Source organism: Chamaea fasciata, unplaced genomic scaffold, assembly GCF_029207755.1.
Source record: "Chamaea fasciata isolate MVZ Bird 193981 ecotype frontalis unplaced genomic scaffold, bChaFas1.0.hap1 SCAF_17, whole genome shotgun sequence".
In the NCBI taxonomy this organism is placed as follows: domain Eukaryota; kingdom Metazoa; phylum Chordata; class Aves; order Passeriformes; family Sylviidae; genus Chamaea; species Chamaea fasciata.
The window spans coordinates 8,533,722-8,548,766 of record NW_027094102.1 but is presented as its reverse complement, the minus strand read 5'-3'; the positions used below and the strand labels follow the sequence as shown (position 1 = coordinate 8,548,766).

General features: G+C 38.2%; 1 protein-coding gene across 6 annotated transcripts in view; it reads right to left on the bottom strand.

Moving 5' to 3' along the window:
• Nucleotides 1-15,045, bottom strand: part of ZMYND8 (zinc finger MYND-type containing 8) — a 48,721-nt gene that overhangs the window by 24,360 nt on the left and 9,316 nt on the right. For all 6 annotated transcript variants that reach the window (XM_066199155.1, XM_066199149.1, XM_066199153.1 and 3 more), the window contains exons 2-3: nucleotides 14,188-14,258; nucleotides 3,374-3,522 (exon numbers count right to left, since the gene is read on the bottom strand). In XM_066199155.1, coding sequence (XP_066055252.1) covers nucleotides 3,374-3,522; nucleotides 14,188-14,258 — 220 coding nt within the window. The remainder of the gene's footprint in view (nucleotides 1-3,373; nucleotides 3,523-14,187; nucleotides 14,259-15,045) is intronic.

Sequence of the window (15,045 nt, the reverse complement as noted above, 5' to 3'; positions counted from 1 at the left end):
CATTTACAAATCTGCAGCTTCTGAGACTCTCAAGCTGTGACACACCCACATGATTCACAGAACAGGGCAACCAAATGTGTGTTCTGTACCTTTGAGGCAACCTGAACAAAATCAATCATACAGGGCATAAATAATGTCCCCAGAAAGCACCAGCACACCACTTTGAATCATGGCATTTCTAGATACCTAGAGTTACAAAGGAGGAGGTCTCATTACTTGCAGGAATAAGGGATGTTCAAGGTAGAAGCAACAACCCACCTGAAGATGTTGTATCTTAAAAAAGCCCCAGATTATCTAACGCTATATGGTATTTTAGGCAAAGAAAGGATGTTATCCATAAACACTCTGCCATCTAAAATGTCACATGATTTTGTGCAGGTTTTGGTGGTTTTCATTTTCTATTCCACAGATGATAAAGCCCAAAGAGACACTTTGTTCACACCACAGAAATGGGCAAAGTGTTACTTCTGTACTTTCTATACACACATTTAATGACATAACATGACAAGAATTTCAGAAGAACGGTTCTATGAGATCTTGTGGAATAAGCAGGACAGCATAAGGATTTAAGTCCCTTTCAAATTAATTACTAGAACAAGCATTCAAACAAAGAAACCAGAATGAGGAAACTTGTAATTTCCAGTGCAGAAACATGTTTTGTTTCCAGCTAAATGCAGCACAGCTGTGAGACCAACATCTCAATCTTGTATATGTGGAAAGGCAGCTATGGGGCACTTCCTCCACTGCAGATAAAGGAAATTACCAGAGGAATTTCATACATATTCTGACTTTGAAGTGGATATAAGTAGTATATCCACACTAACTTTGTAAGATTCAAAGATTCTGCTTTAGGACAAACATAAAACTAGTGAAACTTTCACAGAAATCATAACATCCAAACTTGAAGAGAAGTCAATTTTTTCTGGAACATGAGATGCATTGGTTTTCTGTTCAAGGATGCATTGATCATTTAGACATCTATCATCTGCCTTTATTTTGCCAAAGCCAAGTTTAAGAAACAAACAAAAAAAAAGGGTTTAGTGACTCAAGAGAGATGCAAAGAACAAAACTGAAAGACTGAAAATGAATGATTCAACTGCATCAAGAGACCTTTTCATTTATCCTAGTCACAGTAATATGTTTTAAGAATTAAAATTTTAACAGTTAATAAAGTTCAAGCTCAACTAGGTGGTAGCTTGTTTTAAAGGCCTTATTGAAATTATTAAGACCTGCAGAATGACAAAGAAAACTGAAGAAAACAAACAACAGTATTGTAGTGCTGTTTTGGAGAGAAAAAGATGACTATTTATATTCAGTTTAAACTACTATTGAAACTAGTAGTAAAACAAGCTGACAACTTCAATTACATTATAACTGAGCAATTGACTGTCAGAAACTCCTGATTTTTCACCTTAGTTACATTCTACAATTCCTTAATTCTTTGCTTGATTTCCAGCACTTTAAATACTTGATGGTACCATTCTGAAGATCTGTTACTGCACCCATAACATGTGATAGAAAGCTTCGTGCAACTATAATTTTAGTAATTGTACCTTGAAATGTTTAAGTACTATAAAGCACTTTGTAAGGTAGAATATTAAGTTAGAGGTTTCCAGGGAGGTTGTCATACCTCAAAACAGATTTATCAGTCAATCAAAACCACAGCTAGCAGCTACATCATACTCAAACTCACCCTGAGAGCAAAACTAGAACCTGTATGCTCAGCTCACATGTGCTCAGCAGTAAAAGAATCTTTAAAAACAACTTCCACTACCACAGAGAGCAGAGTTTGAACCTATTTAGACACAACAATCTTCAGGCATGCCCACTTCAAATTCGACATGCAAGACAACATCAAATGAAAAGCAACTTGCAAAAGCTAAACAGAACTAAACAGGTGATATTTTCTTGCTAACTTGTAATAAATACAGCAAAATAAGCAAGTCTGATTGGTTTTCTTCATTAGATACACAACTTTATTCTATCCTGTACATTTCAGGTCTGAGATACCTGGAAAACAGAAAAGTATTTACCAAGGGGAATTTATCAAGTTCAACAACTGCAACTGCGTTTTCACATGTATTTTTAAATGCAGGAAGAAAAAGTGGAAATTTATACCCAAGGATTCAATTCCACTGTTTGCAAAATTATCTCTGCACTGCACAGTTAGAAGCTCAGACTTCAGAGGGGCAGTATCTGTCTAGAAAATGTCCAAGATGTAAAGGAAAAAAGCCAGGCTGCAGTGAAGCTCAGCAAATGCCAAACTGACCCCAGTGCACCTCCACATGATACAGTTACACCTCTTGATTATCCTGAAATAAAATACAATTTACACGGGTTTAAGGCCTGATTTATTGCCAGCTTTTGTCCCAGGACAACTGCAGTGAGTAGGAATTTCATTTTCTTTCTTCACCAGTGCAATTGTACCAGGATAATGTGGATGCTCTTATGCCAGGAGAAAGTGCTTTGAACACTCAGAACTTAATCCTGTGTTTACATGACACTGGCAAAAAAACCCCGTGACACAAAAAAGCACTTTGAAAAATACACAGGCATGTCATTAGCACATCAGCTGCGAAGTAATTTCAGTAAAGCTGAAGACTGTTTTCATGTAACCTACTCCAAGATGATACAGATGCTTTACAACATTTGCTGTTCAATACAATTCATATAATTCTTTATGTGCACCGTACAATGAATCAGAAATTGTCAAAGTCTTCTGGAGCCAAGTTTTAAGTAGGACAACAAATGCTATCAATTCAGCAGTCAGAAGACAGCAAAAACAAGGTTACAAGCATAAAGACTGAAAAGTCTGTGTGACCCCTTGATTTAACTGGTTTGGTAGGAGTGTACACTGCCTGGAAATTTTGAGGAAGGGGAGGAAATACACAGAGCACCAAGGTGGAGCTCTCTAACGGAGAGTAGGAAAGGACTGCAAGCAGATGAGGAACTTCACTGACATTATGAGACCTTTCTTAACCCAGGTTATCACACTACTGAACATTTCCTGCTAATGGTTTTAATAAAAACCAGGTATTGTTGGTTTTATTACTGTTATTATTAATTATTGTTATTATTCATAATAATTCTGTTCCAAATGGCATTTATTGGTTATACATCTTATTACCTTTATGAAAGCACTAAGCAGGACACAGGTGGTCTTTTTCGACAGATGTAAAACAATAATCAAAGAGCATTCAAATCATTCAAATTATAATACCAAATCCTACCCCCACTGCATTCAAAAATTAACATCCATTCCTCAAGAGTACAAAAATGGAGCTTCCTTAAAGAATACTGAGCTCCTGATCAGCTATCTCTACATCCTCTACTGTTTCATATTCCAGTGTAATAAAACCATGACTTCTCTTACCTGTTCTTTATTATTACTGTTCAATAGACCAGGCTTCTTTTTCTTTTTTATAGGACTTGTTGATGCATCTTGAGGTGAGTGGCCATTGGAGGAATGTGGAGGGCTGGGAAATTTCCGTTTTTGTGCTGTGCGTTCAGCAGAGCCAGGATCTGTAACAGATACAAACAACAGGGTTAAAGACTGAAAACTGATGAAAAGTGTTCCAACAAACAATGTTATGGTTTGTCATCCATACTTCTCAAAGATTTTTATTTCATCTATTTAAAATAAGAGCATCTGCAACTTCATTCTCTCAGAACAAAATTTAGGCAAACCCTAATGAATAGGAAATGCTCAACTCAGTTAAAAAGAACTTACAGATATTTTTCAAAAGAATCAGCTGCAAAGGACAGTCAGAGAACAGTGATATGATTCTGACAAAATACAAGTGAAATTTTATCAGAGCTGGGTCAACAAATTTAATTTCCTTAAGCTTTTAATGCATGCAAGAAAACAAAATCATACATTGACCCATACGGATCAGAATTCAACAACATCACAAGAGAAACATCTGAACCACCCCCCTAATATTTACCTGCACAGAAAAACAAAAGACAAACAAAAAAAACCAAACAAAAAAACCCAAAAACCCCCAAAACAAACCTTCCAGTCATTTTGGCTACTTTCTACACGAATCTATGGAAAATACAGTGCTATATGATCACTTCTCATTGAGCAAAAGCTTGGTTAACATGTGTCAAGATAACATTTAAGGAAACTAAAAATAAATATGAAAAACACATGAAAATATAGATGGAAGGACATATAACTGAAAAAGAGAGAACAAATGTAGGAGTGTTTGCCCATCTTGTGTTTTACTACTCTAGAATAGCTACACCAGGCTAACAACATCTGGAATTTCAACAATTTCAACAATTTCAGAAGTGTCTCCCACTAGTTCTGTAGGCACAGCAGTGCTGCCTAGCAGACACATTAATGTCAGCTCTCAGAGAAACTCCTCTGTTGACATAAGTTGCAAAATGCTGGCAAAATGTAGTAAAGCTGGTTTAAATAAACAAACAAAAACTTGTCATGTTTTGAGCTTTGACACCAAGACCTGTGACTTTTTTCGCCTCACACACACCCCCTCCCCTTTTACAAGTGTTGGCAGCATTTAGCAGCAGTTATCTGCTGACATGCCTTGGCTGAAATCAATCAATACCATGTGTCTGAGGCCATTACTGTTACTTGCTGTGTTTGGATTCAAGAAAATCTGCCTCCTGCTCCATTTAGCCCAAAATTTAGATTGATTTGACAATACAAAGAGCTGCTATGTCACCTATATGTGTGAAAAATACAATGTCTGCTTTCCCCCCTCCTTAAGCAATTATGACAATGAAGATGCCAACACAGTACAAGTCTGCTGACAGGAGACTGAGAGGGTTTGTCAGTTTAGCTGATTATGCACAGAAGGTGGCAGAAGAACTCCTTGGGCTGGGATATGCTTCATGTATCCCAAGAGAGCTGTGCTAATCCAGCTATCCTGGAAGAAACTGCAGCATCAGTGTCAACTAAACCAAAGACCACAACTAAATCAAAATGATCAAACCTAAAACCAAACAAGCTCTGAATGCTGGTTTTTTCATGGAAGTAGAAAAAAGCTTATTCAGCGTGGGAACTGTTTGCAGAGTGATCCACAAAAAACAGCATCATACCATGTCTTTTCTCATCTTCCCATCACCACATTAAAGTCTTTGTTTATTACAATTTGCAAACAATATCCTCAAAGGGGTCTCTAAGCCCAAGTTTCTCACCAGCAAATAAAGCCATCCCCATAACTCCCTGAGAAGCCTTGGGCTTTTATTTCCAGACTGTACCTACGCAGGCACACCTTAAACCAGGAAAGGAAATGGACAATAGAGTTCTCTGCCCTTTGGCTTTATTTCTTATTTCCAGGTACAAGACTGCCACCAGCAGAACACACCAGTTTCCTTTTCAGCTCAGATTGTGAGGTTTACAAAGAAGCTGTGACACTGCAGGTTGTGTCTCAGCTCTACATATGAAAATCAGCTGTAAAGCTCCTGCCCCCATAATGCGATGCTTTTCACTTTTCAATGTTGTTCCTTTCCTAAACTAACTGATTCGGGGTCAGGAAAAGTGTTAAACTGCTATTAGCTAAACCAGAACTGAATGACTATTCAGTCACAGCCAAAACCAAGCTACAATTCAGCAAAAAAAGGTGCTGACCTAATACCAATCTTATGAAATGGTCACACAAACATGTATGTTTGGTTAAGTAATTTCAAAAACTACTTAAAGTGATGTAATTTTCCTCCTTGGTTCAAGAAGCCTGAGTATGCTGGGGATTTTCAAATCAACTGGTGGTGACTCATAGACTAAGTACAAAAACTGACCTGAAATACACTTCCTTTTTTTTTTTTCAGCTGACAAGCTATTCAAACTCACAGAGGGGTTTTCTTGAGGCAATGAAACTGGAAAAATTAAGGAATAGACAGGAAAACAGAAATGTACTAGCATGTTTTTTCAGATTTAATTGTGCTAGTGGAATAGGCTACTGTCTTTAACTACCACACTATTTTACCAATTTACCAATCTGCGAGGGACCTGATAATATGAGCAATCTTTTCATTCAGTTCAAGTAACAAAACAATGGCGGCATCTTCTTAAATTGTTTGAACTATAGTTTCCAATTCTATTAATGATAAAAAAAACTGCATTTTGTGTGAATTTCTTTTAGTGGGAATACCCTGTTCAGCACAAACTGCTGCTTCCCCCTCCCTGGCTCTCCCAGCTGTGTGAGCAGAGTTCCTGTAGCTGAGTTGTGAGCCACATCAAGGAACTGATCCCTGTTAAAACAACCTGTCAAGAGGAGAGTTAATTTTTAATTTTGAATCATTTCCCTAGTGTAGGGTTACTTGAAAAAAAGTGAAACAAATCTGGGGGGAAAGAACAAAAGAGACCAAATGTAAGCTGTGCAATAACTTGGTGACTAGAACAGTTGCTTAAGGGGTGGACTCAAGTTTCTGCTCCAAAGGAAAGAGCCAGAATTTCTATGATCTCTTCTATGATAACTAAATATTTCTCAAGAAGTGTTTAATGAGCAAGAATGGTCTCACCTTAGGAAGGATCTCACCAGCTGGTCACCACTTGGCATGTGATCCTGCAATGTCCCTGCTCCCACTGAACTCCCACCACACGCTGAGCTTGTCAGTCTGAACCAAACTCCTCACTGATAAGCCAATTGTACTAAAAATATTAATTTTGCCAAGCAACCTTTGTCTACTTAGTTTTTGATTTTTTGTGTGTGATTTTGCTTTCTTAGCACAATTTTAAAAATGTGCTTCCAGTTCAAGTGAAAGAACAGACACCTGAAATAACTTCTTAAAAGTTCCCTGGTTTTGCATCACTAGGTTAGTATTAATTGGTCTGTGATGTTGTCAAGGTTGACAATAAGCACCTCTGAGTGCTCTTGCAAATCATTCATGGGGAGCAACAAGCTAACCTGAGCATCACCTGAAGCTTAAATCTTTGTTTCTCTATGCCATCATGTGACTAAAGGATTAGTAACTACTGCTCCCAGGGGACAGACTAAAGTATACTTAAACCCTAAAGCAATTTCATTTCACATTTTATGACTGTTTTGTAAGTCAAATTTTATGTGATGGCAATGCACTTTGTAAGCAGGTAACTATGGTAATGACTTACTATAGTTTAGCTTAAAAAAACTATAAAAACAAACAAAAGTGGATTATTTATATCAGAGACCTTATCTTGCTGCAGCATACGGAACACAGACCACAACCAAATATTTTTATACTCTGTGTATTGCAAAGTGCCGCACTGTAAACACTCCATAGCAGCAACTCCTGACAACTGAGAAGTCTTGCTTTTCTCAATAGAAGCAGGTGCCAACTCAGAAAACCTGTAAAAGTGGGATGTTGTTTTGCTTGCTTTTCCTGTGATATTTAAATGTAATTCTTCTTGACAATATGCAACATCAACATGCCTTACTGTAAGAACACAGCATAAACTGCTCAGTACCAAAGACGGACAGTGACACCCCCTCATGTCCCTGTTTCCATACTCCTTTTTTGTTATTTTTTTAATTAAAAAACTCAAGTTAAATGCAATCAAAGCAATTCCAGACTAAAACAATGGTGAAATCATGTCTACATATGTGTTTCCCGCCATCTCTTAAATTTGGATTGTTTTCTCTCCCAATAAAGCCTTAATGAGAGCTGAAATCCACATTTAAGTCAAGGCTTCACACCACCCTTCCACAAATAAAATTTGTTCCTTTTTCCTTTCTCTAGCACAATGGTTTGTTCACCCAGGAAGCAAGACAGTATGGAAAACTTATGCGGCCTAAATCAAGAAAAACCTCAGAATTTAATTTGAGTTATATCAGCAAAGCAGCAAGTCCCAGAGTTCAAAGAGCCAGTATAAGGGAAAAAGATGGCAAAGTGACAGTGAAGGAGGGATGCTGGTGTGGCAGGGCAAATGAGAAAAGCCAGAGGAAATCAGAATTACAATAGGCCACAATTTTCAAATTCAACCCCACAAAAAAGTTAAGCAAACAAAACAAAAGCCTTCCCAAAAAATGTAGAAACTGGAGGATCAGATCTTTTATTGAGAGTAAAGAACTATCCTTCTTTGAGACTGAGTGGATGGGAAGCAAAGTTTTGCATTTCAAAATAAAGTGCAGACAATTAAAAAAAAAATCTTAACTATATCAAGTTTACTTTCATGAAGAGTATTACTTATTCTTCAAATTCTGTACCAAATTTTCTTAAATTGCAGATAAAAGTCCTATGAAAAAAATGAGCTGTTTACTGCTTGGAGAATAAAACTTCTCAATAAAACAACAACAACAACAACAAGAAATTTAAAAAGCTTTTCAATATGATTTGTGATAAAGACAGTAAGATTAGCAGTCATTTTGGTTTTCCAGGAGCCAGTAATGTGTTTTTTCAGTGAAAGAATTATTTTAGCCTCCCAGGAGATATCAGTAAACTCAGACTTAGTTACACCAATGACTTTTATGCAATCTAAGCAAGTCTCTGATATCTCAATGCAAGTGGGTCAAATATGCAAAATTCTGAATAATGTTTCCAACTAGAAACACAAGCAACTGTTCCATATAAGTCAGACACTCAGAAGTGTCACTTAGACAGAGCCAGCCCAAGGCTACTTCTGTTAACCTTAATCCCCAATGCCAAGCTTTGCCTTTTATTATGGCACAAACAGTTCTGCCAACATCTGGTGAACCAAACCAAGGAATTAAATTCAATAAAATGTAACAGAACAAAAATTTATTGAAAACAGTTGCACGAAGAATTAATTGGATGGATTTAAGAAACAGCTATAGGAAGGCAGTGTGAGGGAAGGCACAAGAAAAGAAAGGTGACTGAAGATTGCCTAAGCTGTCATTACCCCACAGAAACATGTATCCATGCCTTTAGAAGGGAAAGAAAAAAGATCACCTGGACTTCCACCTAGACTGTCACATCTCTCTTCACTCCTCAAAATCTCTGAGTGCCTGTACTTTAAGTGGCATGGAGTGTAACCAGTGAAGAAATCTGACAGAAAATGTAGCAATACTAACTTGCCCCATTTGAACAGGTTTCAATTAATAAGTTAGACAAATTCCAGAACTGTGAAGCCTTCCAGCTGAATTTGAATGGTTGTTAAAAGATTTCTGATTTTTCAAATCCATAACCTGTAATACTTTAGCAAGGGTAAATATCTTAAAAACTTAATAAAATCATGGATAAATCTGTTAGAACTTACACTCAGCTTTGAGGAATTTTAATTTTCTGCCGGAATTTTGAAATATGATGCACTTGCAACCAACCACTAAAGCTCTGTTTACATTCCAGAAACCTCAACCAATGTAATTAACCCAATTTAGTCACTTAATGTAATAAATAACAGAGGTCAGCCATGGTAGTGTAAATCCTGATTAACTCCTGCCACGTTACAGTTTTACACAAGTACAAAAGGACGCTGTTAGTTGTTTCTTCACTGTAGGACTTTGGGAGATAAAGAAAAAGAAACACTTCACAGCAACTTGAAAGGTAAGAGCTGAAAGGCAAGGACAAGCTGGAGCCTGGCTGTCCCAAGGCCCTCCTAAGGTGGGCCTGCTGATAGCAAGGGCTCTGCACTAGAGACAAAAGCCCAAGGCTACACTTCTGTTCCCTGCAGGAGTCTCAGCTCCACACTGGAGTAAGAACCTCATCTCTGTGTGATTAAATACTTGGTACCACTACAAAGAAAGCTGATAGAGACGTACAATTATGAAACTGTTACAAAATGTATCATGCACTCTGGGAATTCCACTTAATTAGTCATTTCTGTATTTATATTCATTGTATCTGACCATTTTGCCACTGAGAGGAGCTCCTAAGAACAAAGCCTTTAACACAAACCTGAAAAAAACCCCCAAACCTGTAAATGTCAGAATTCTCCCCATTAAGCAGTAGGGCCTCAGTATATGATTTTATGCCAAGCTAAGACCATCTAAGGACCAGCTGTCCCTGCCAGGGAAAGGCTGCTCCCAGCAATGTCCAACATCTGCTCAACTCCCCAGTAATCTGGTTCAGTAAGAAAAGCAGGTAGAAAACAACCTCTACACCCAAGTCCTAAGAGCCAGCAGAGATGCAAAGGCAATTTACAAGATCCGTGACTGATGATGGCAAGAACAGGGCTAAAGAGCTCCTTTTGACTGGGCACTATACAGTCAATGGTTCCAGTACTAGCTGAAATACATGAAAACCTACATGGAAGTCCATCTGCCACCACAGCTTGCTACTGTTGGCAGCAAAGTAAGTTAAACTAGCGGAAAGGATTTTAAAAAAAGAAATTCTTCCAGGTTAACAGGAAGAAAACACCCAGTGGGGAGTTCATTCTGTCCAAAGAGAACAAAGCAAAGACAGAATTTGCTCTGAAACCACGACCTGGAAATGCATAGACATTTATCCAGAGACCTTGCAAGCCCCATCTTGAAATATTTAATAAACGAGGTTAAAAAGTAGTCCATAAGGCTAGAACAGAAATATAACAGGATGTTTCTGCTGGACATGTTAATGGATACAAAGGACAAAATATAACCATGCAATCCATCGCCTCTCTCCTTCATGAAAAGCAATCCTCTGATCACTCCATTTTATGGTTTTGAACTCTTCACATTCTCTTTAAGCTGTCATTCCCCATTTCCAGTTCTCAGATGCTTTATGCTTCCTTGTTCTCATCAGGAAAGCAATGTATTTTAAATCCTTGTCTTTAACAAGGCTGCACACGCACAGCTTATAAGCAGATCTAAATTATAACTGCTACAGTAAGTCTACTCCCCTTTCCCACCTTACCACGGATCTGTCCCCACAACTTTCTGGAGACAGGCACTTGTGTGTAACAGTAGTTACCAGTTCATGATTCAGGCAAAATCTGGTACTACAAAAAATGATCAATTTTCTGCTAGATCAGCTGCTTGACACAGCTGACTGTGCAACAGCAGAAGCATTACAGCCAGCAAAGGAGAAGGGCAGAGAAATGCAGCTGAACATGTAGGAAGGATTCCATAGGCCTGACCCCAGCTACAGACTTGCTTAATCTATCACAATATAAAGTAAGAAGTGTCAGTGATGGCTTTCAGCTCTGGTTCCATTCCAGCCTAGTGCTGTCTAAATGCTTGCTAACAAAGCTCCACACTTCCTGCACCCAACTGGTGTATTCCTGCCTTCTCTCTTACACCAGTTCTGGCAGACCACCAAGCTGTTTCAGCACACTGAGCTAGTAGAACACTGTTCATGTTTTATGGTTCAGTTAGCTTCCTGCCAGCTATGGTATGGAAAGAAGTGGATAAAACTGCTGCATTGAGCCGTTTGACCAGCTCAGGCTGCTTTGAAACCACCACGTTTCCTAGACCAATTCAAAGGCTGTGTTCAGACCTGTGCTCCAGATTAAACAATGTATGGTTTAGTTTAGCTTAAACTGAACTGCAATTGAATTATAACAATTAAACTGCTTATATCAAAACAAGAATGTTCATGAAGAGGTCTGCATCAGGCTAATTGGTATTAAAGCAATTAAATTTATTTCCCTACAACTTTCTTTAGACACAGCCTCCCATGAGCTGTACAAACCATAGTTGGGAAAGCACGTTACAGACTTGCAGCACAACCACTGCTCTGGGTCAAGTCTGAAGTTATACAGTGCCACAGACTGATCTCCTGCACAGGCTTCTCACACATCAAAAAACCCAAATAAAGCACAAAGAGCTGTGTGCACTCCACCAGGTTTGCCTAGATAGGGTCACCTTCCTCATCTATATCCTTTCCAAAACACACAAAACAAAACTCTGCAAAAGCTAATTGCTACAAGTGGAGACATTGCTGCCACCGTCCCACCAGCTGAGAACTTTGCTGCACTTTTTCTGCCTTGCACAGAGCAGAGTAAGAGTTTTGAAATTCTGGTTTGTGACTTCTCTGCTGCAGAAATACTGCACTGAACTATCAGAGAAGCTTGTTTCAATCCAAGTAACAGGAGTCCAGAAAGATTCATTACACCAGGCCTGTAATGAATGTGGCCAGTTCCTGGAGATGACATTTATAATTCTTTTATTTTCTGTGAGAAACTATATTGTCAACAGTTATAAACGTCTATCACTAATTTACAAATTAGGCTGGATATACAACAAAGAGAAATGATTTACAGGTAAGTATAAAGAGTTCTTTACATCCCACATTCTTCACTGGAAAAAATGTAAGCCTATAAGGGCTTGGGGTGGGTGGTTGTTATTCTTGTCCTTGGAGTGGTGCTGGCAGGGATTTTATCAACATACATGTTAAATTTAACAAACCAACTAAAGCAAATCAGTACCCAGTTAAATAAATACCAATTCCCTTATTATTAAAGTGATTCAACACTTGCTGAGTTTTATCTCTACTACGGTGATATAGAAATGCCATTTACATCACTCCCACTGGTATTTAAAGCACTAGGAGAACATCTATGCATGGACCAGTGGCTTCCACACAATGCCAGCTTGGTCAACCTAAACCAGCATCGTGGTGAGACTGGCTTTGGCTTCACTAGTTCAGGGAATTGCAGTAACAGCAAACTGTTTTCATGAGTCTGTTTCTGCTAGGTTAAATCCCTCTGAACTGACCAGGTCTAATTGTTAAGAGCCCACAGTGCAAGGGAAGCTGCAAGATCACGTGTGTGAGAAGGTTGGGACATGACAGACTGACCTTTTCAATAATCATTATATTAAATCAGCTCACTGTCCTAAGAAACTTCATCTTAACCCTACCAAACAAAAAGCAGAAAGTCTCCTGTGGGCTTAATTCACTGCAACAACATATCCTGAGGTCAGGGCAGCACTAGAACTACCACAAGGAAATGGAAACTTTTTGTATGGTCTATACACCTGTTTGTGGCTGATTAAAGCATCAGAACTAAAATGTAAACATCTACATAAGTAGATATCAGATTTTTAAGTGTCTTTTAGACATTAATTATGTCAGAGTGACGTAAGTAATGGTTTAGCTCAGTTAAGGCATGCAGAACTCCTATTAGTACTAGAAAGTGGGCCAGTGTTTCTATGGAGAAAAAAAGATGAGATCTCATGGACAGCTAAATGTATCTAATAACCCCCACTGTCTGTTATACCAAGTTCTTACATTATCAACCTCTTTCACAAACAAACTGGTCACTACAACAGCAGAAAAATGTTTCAGCTTTTCAGTTGGTTAGAAAGTTCAAGTGGCTGGGATGTGACATGCACCACAAAGGAAGTGAGTGGTGGAGTGCAGAGCTGGGAGCTTACCCCAGTCAGTAGCAATCACTAAAGCAACAGAAACATTTACCTTCTGCTGGCTTAGAAAACTGAAATACAAAGAGAAGTAAATATTGAAAGCAGTCCAGTGGTGGAGACTGACAAGAGCAGGAGAAAAGGGAGAAAAAGACAGGGAGAAGGGACAAAAGGAGCAAGTGTGTCTCTTCAGAGGTGTCAGATCATAAGTACTACCTCACCTAACCATACCATGAGAACTGAAACAAGAAATTTACTGGTCTGTTAGTACAAATAAGACTTAAACCCAATTTTATAACCATGTTATCCAGCCAAGTTTCCTCATTAAAAAACATGCAGATGATCTGTGCCACGCCTTCAAGACAAACCCACCTGCACATTCAGAGTTAACCAGATTTGTGAGCCCTGCTGTAGGAATATGAAGAGAAACTGGGCATGTGCCAGAAGTTTAAAAGGATGGTAGTAACTGTTGCTGATGTTTTAGAGAAATGGTTTACAGGTAAACTCAGCTGCAAAGTCAGTTGCAAGTACAAAAGGAGATGGACAGGCAAGAATGTGCTTGAAACACATACTGCTCAGGGGATTAATTTCTGTGGAAACAGAAATGCTACTGCGATTCTTTATTCTTAGGAAAAAAAAAAAAAGAATTCATTACAGGAGGAAATACTACCTCAATGGTTTTGCTGCTACTATTACCTTCTCCTGTCTTGCCAATAGGAAGCCATGATAAAGTGATACAAGAGGTTGCTGGTGTTTGTTAATTTAACCTTAGTTATTCGTAAACCAGAAATAACACTGAAATATTTGTGTGTGTAGATTTGATATGTGATGAAAACCAAGGAAAAACTGAAACACTTCCTAACATAGAGTAGTCATTGTAAAAAATGCAGTGAATCTTGAGTCTCCACTCAAGAGTAGCTTCATAGTAGACAACACAGCTTCACCATCCTGGTTTACAAATAATTGTGTTGTAGAACCTAATTGAAATATTCCTCTTACTCACCTTTGGATCGAGTGGAGATGTCCATCCCCTCCACCACCTCCTGCTCTGCCTTTATTTCCTCTTCAGCCAAGCTGCAGGATTCAGAAAGGTGAATTAGAATATTTATGGACTGCATTAATCACATGACTAACTTCTATCCATTAAGTTCAACCCAACACTGTCAAACACAACTCCATTAAAAATTCTGATGGAATGAAAGTTTTGCTGTTTGCCAGAGCATATACCGACCAAACCACAGCGAGGAACAATCCAGGCACACACATATGCTGCAAGTTACCAAGCACAGAAGTTACATTTTTGTACCAAAGACATTCTTGTAACATGTACTGAAGATTATGGCAATGTATGTATGAACTCTTGGTGTGTAACAGACCAACAGGAATTCTGTCCCTTGCAGCTTCTAATCTCAGATAAACCATGTGGACAGATGCCTGCCAACATTTAAATGCTCATCAGCATTTGTGAACAGATTAGCTGAACAAACTTAGCAAAACAGAACAACTTGCAAAATTAGAAGGTAAAATGTAATTTTAAAAACCATTAAATAAATAATTTTAAGGATTTTGGAACTAGACTGTATAACAGAAAACTGAATATTTATAATTCATTGGCAATACGATTCCACCAATTATTAACCATGAAGAGTAAACAGTTTAGAGTTGTTACCATTCAGTCTTACACAGTTAGTTTTCACTTGCTCCAGGCAGGATTAAAATATTACAAAGTACATCTGACTTTCTGATATTCTACTTGTGATATTCCATAGTGATGCCAATCAAGAAAACAACTCAATCAATTTGGTTTGTTAAGTCACTTTGGGGAAAGAAGATGGAAGAGAGAGAAAAAACGAACAAGAAT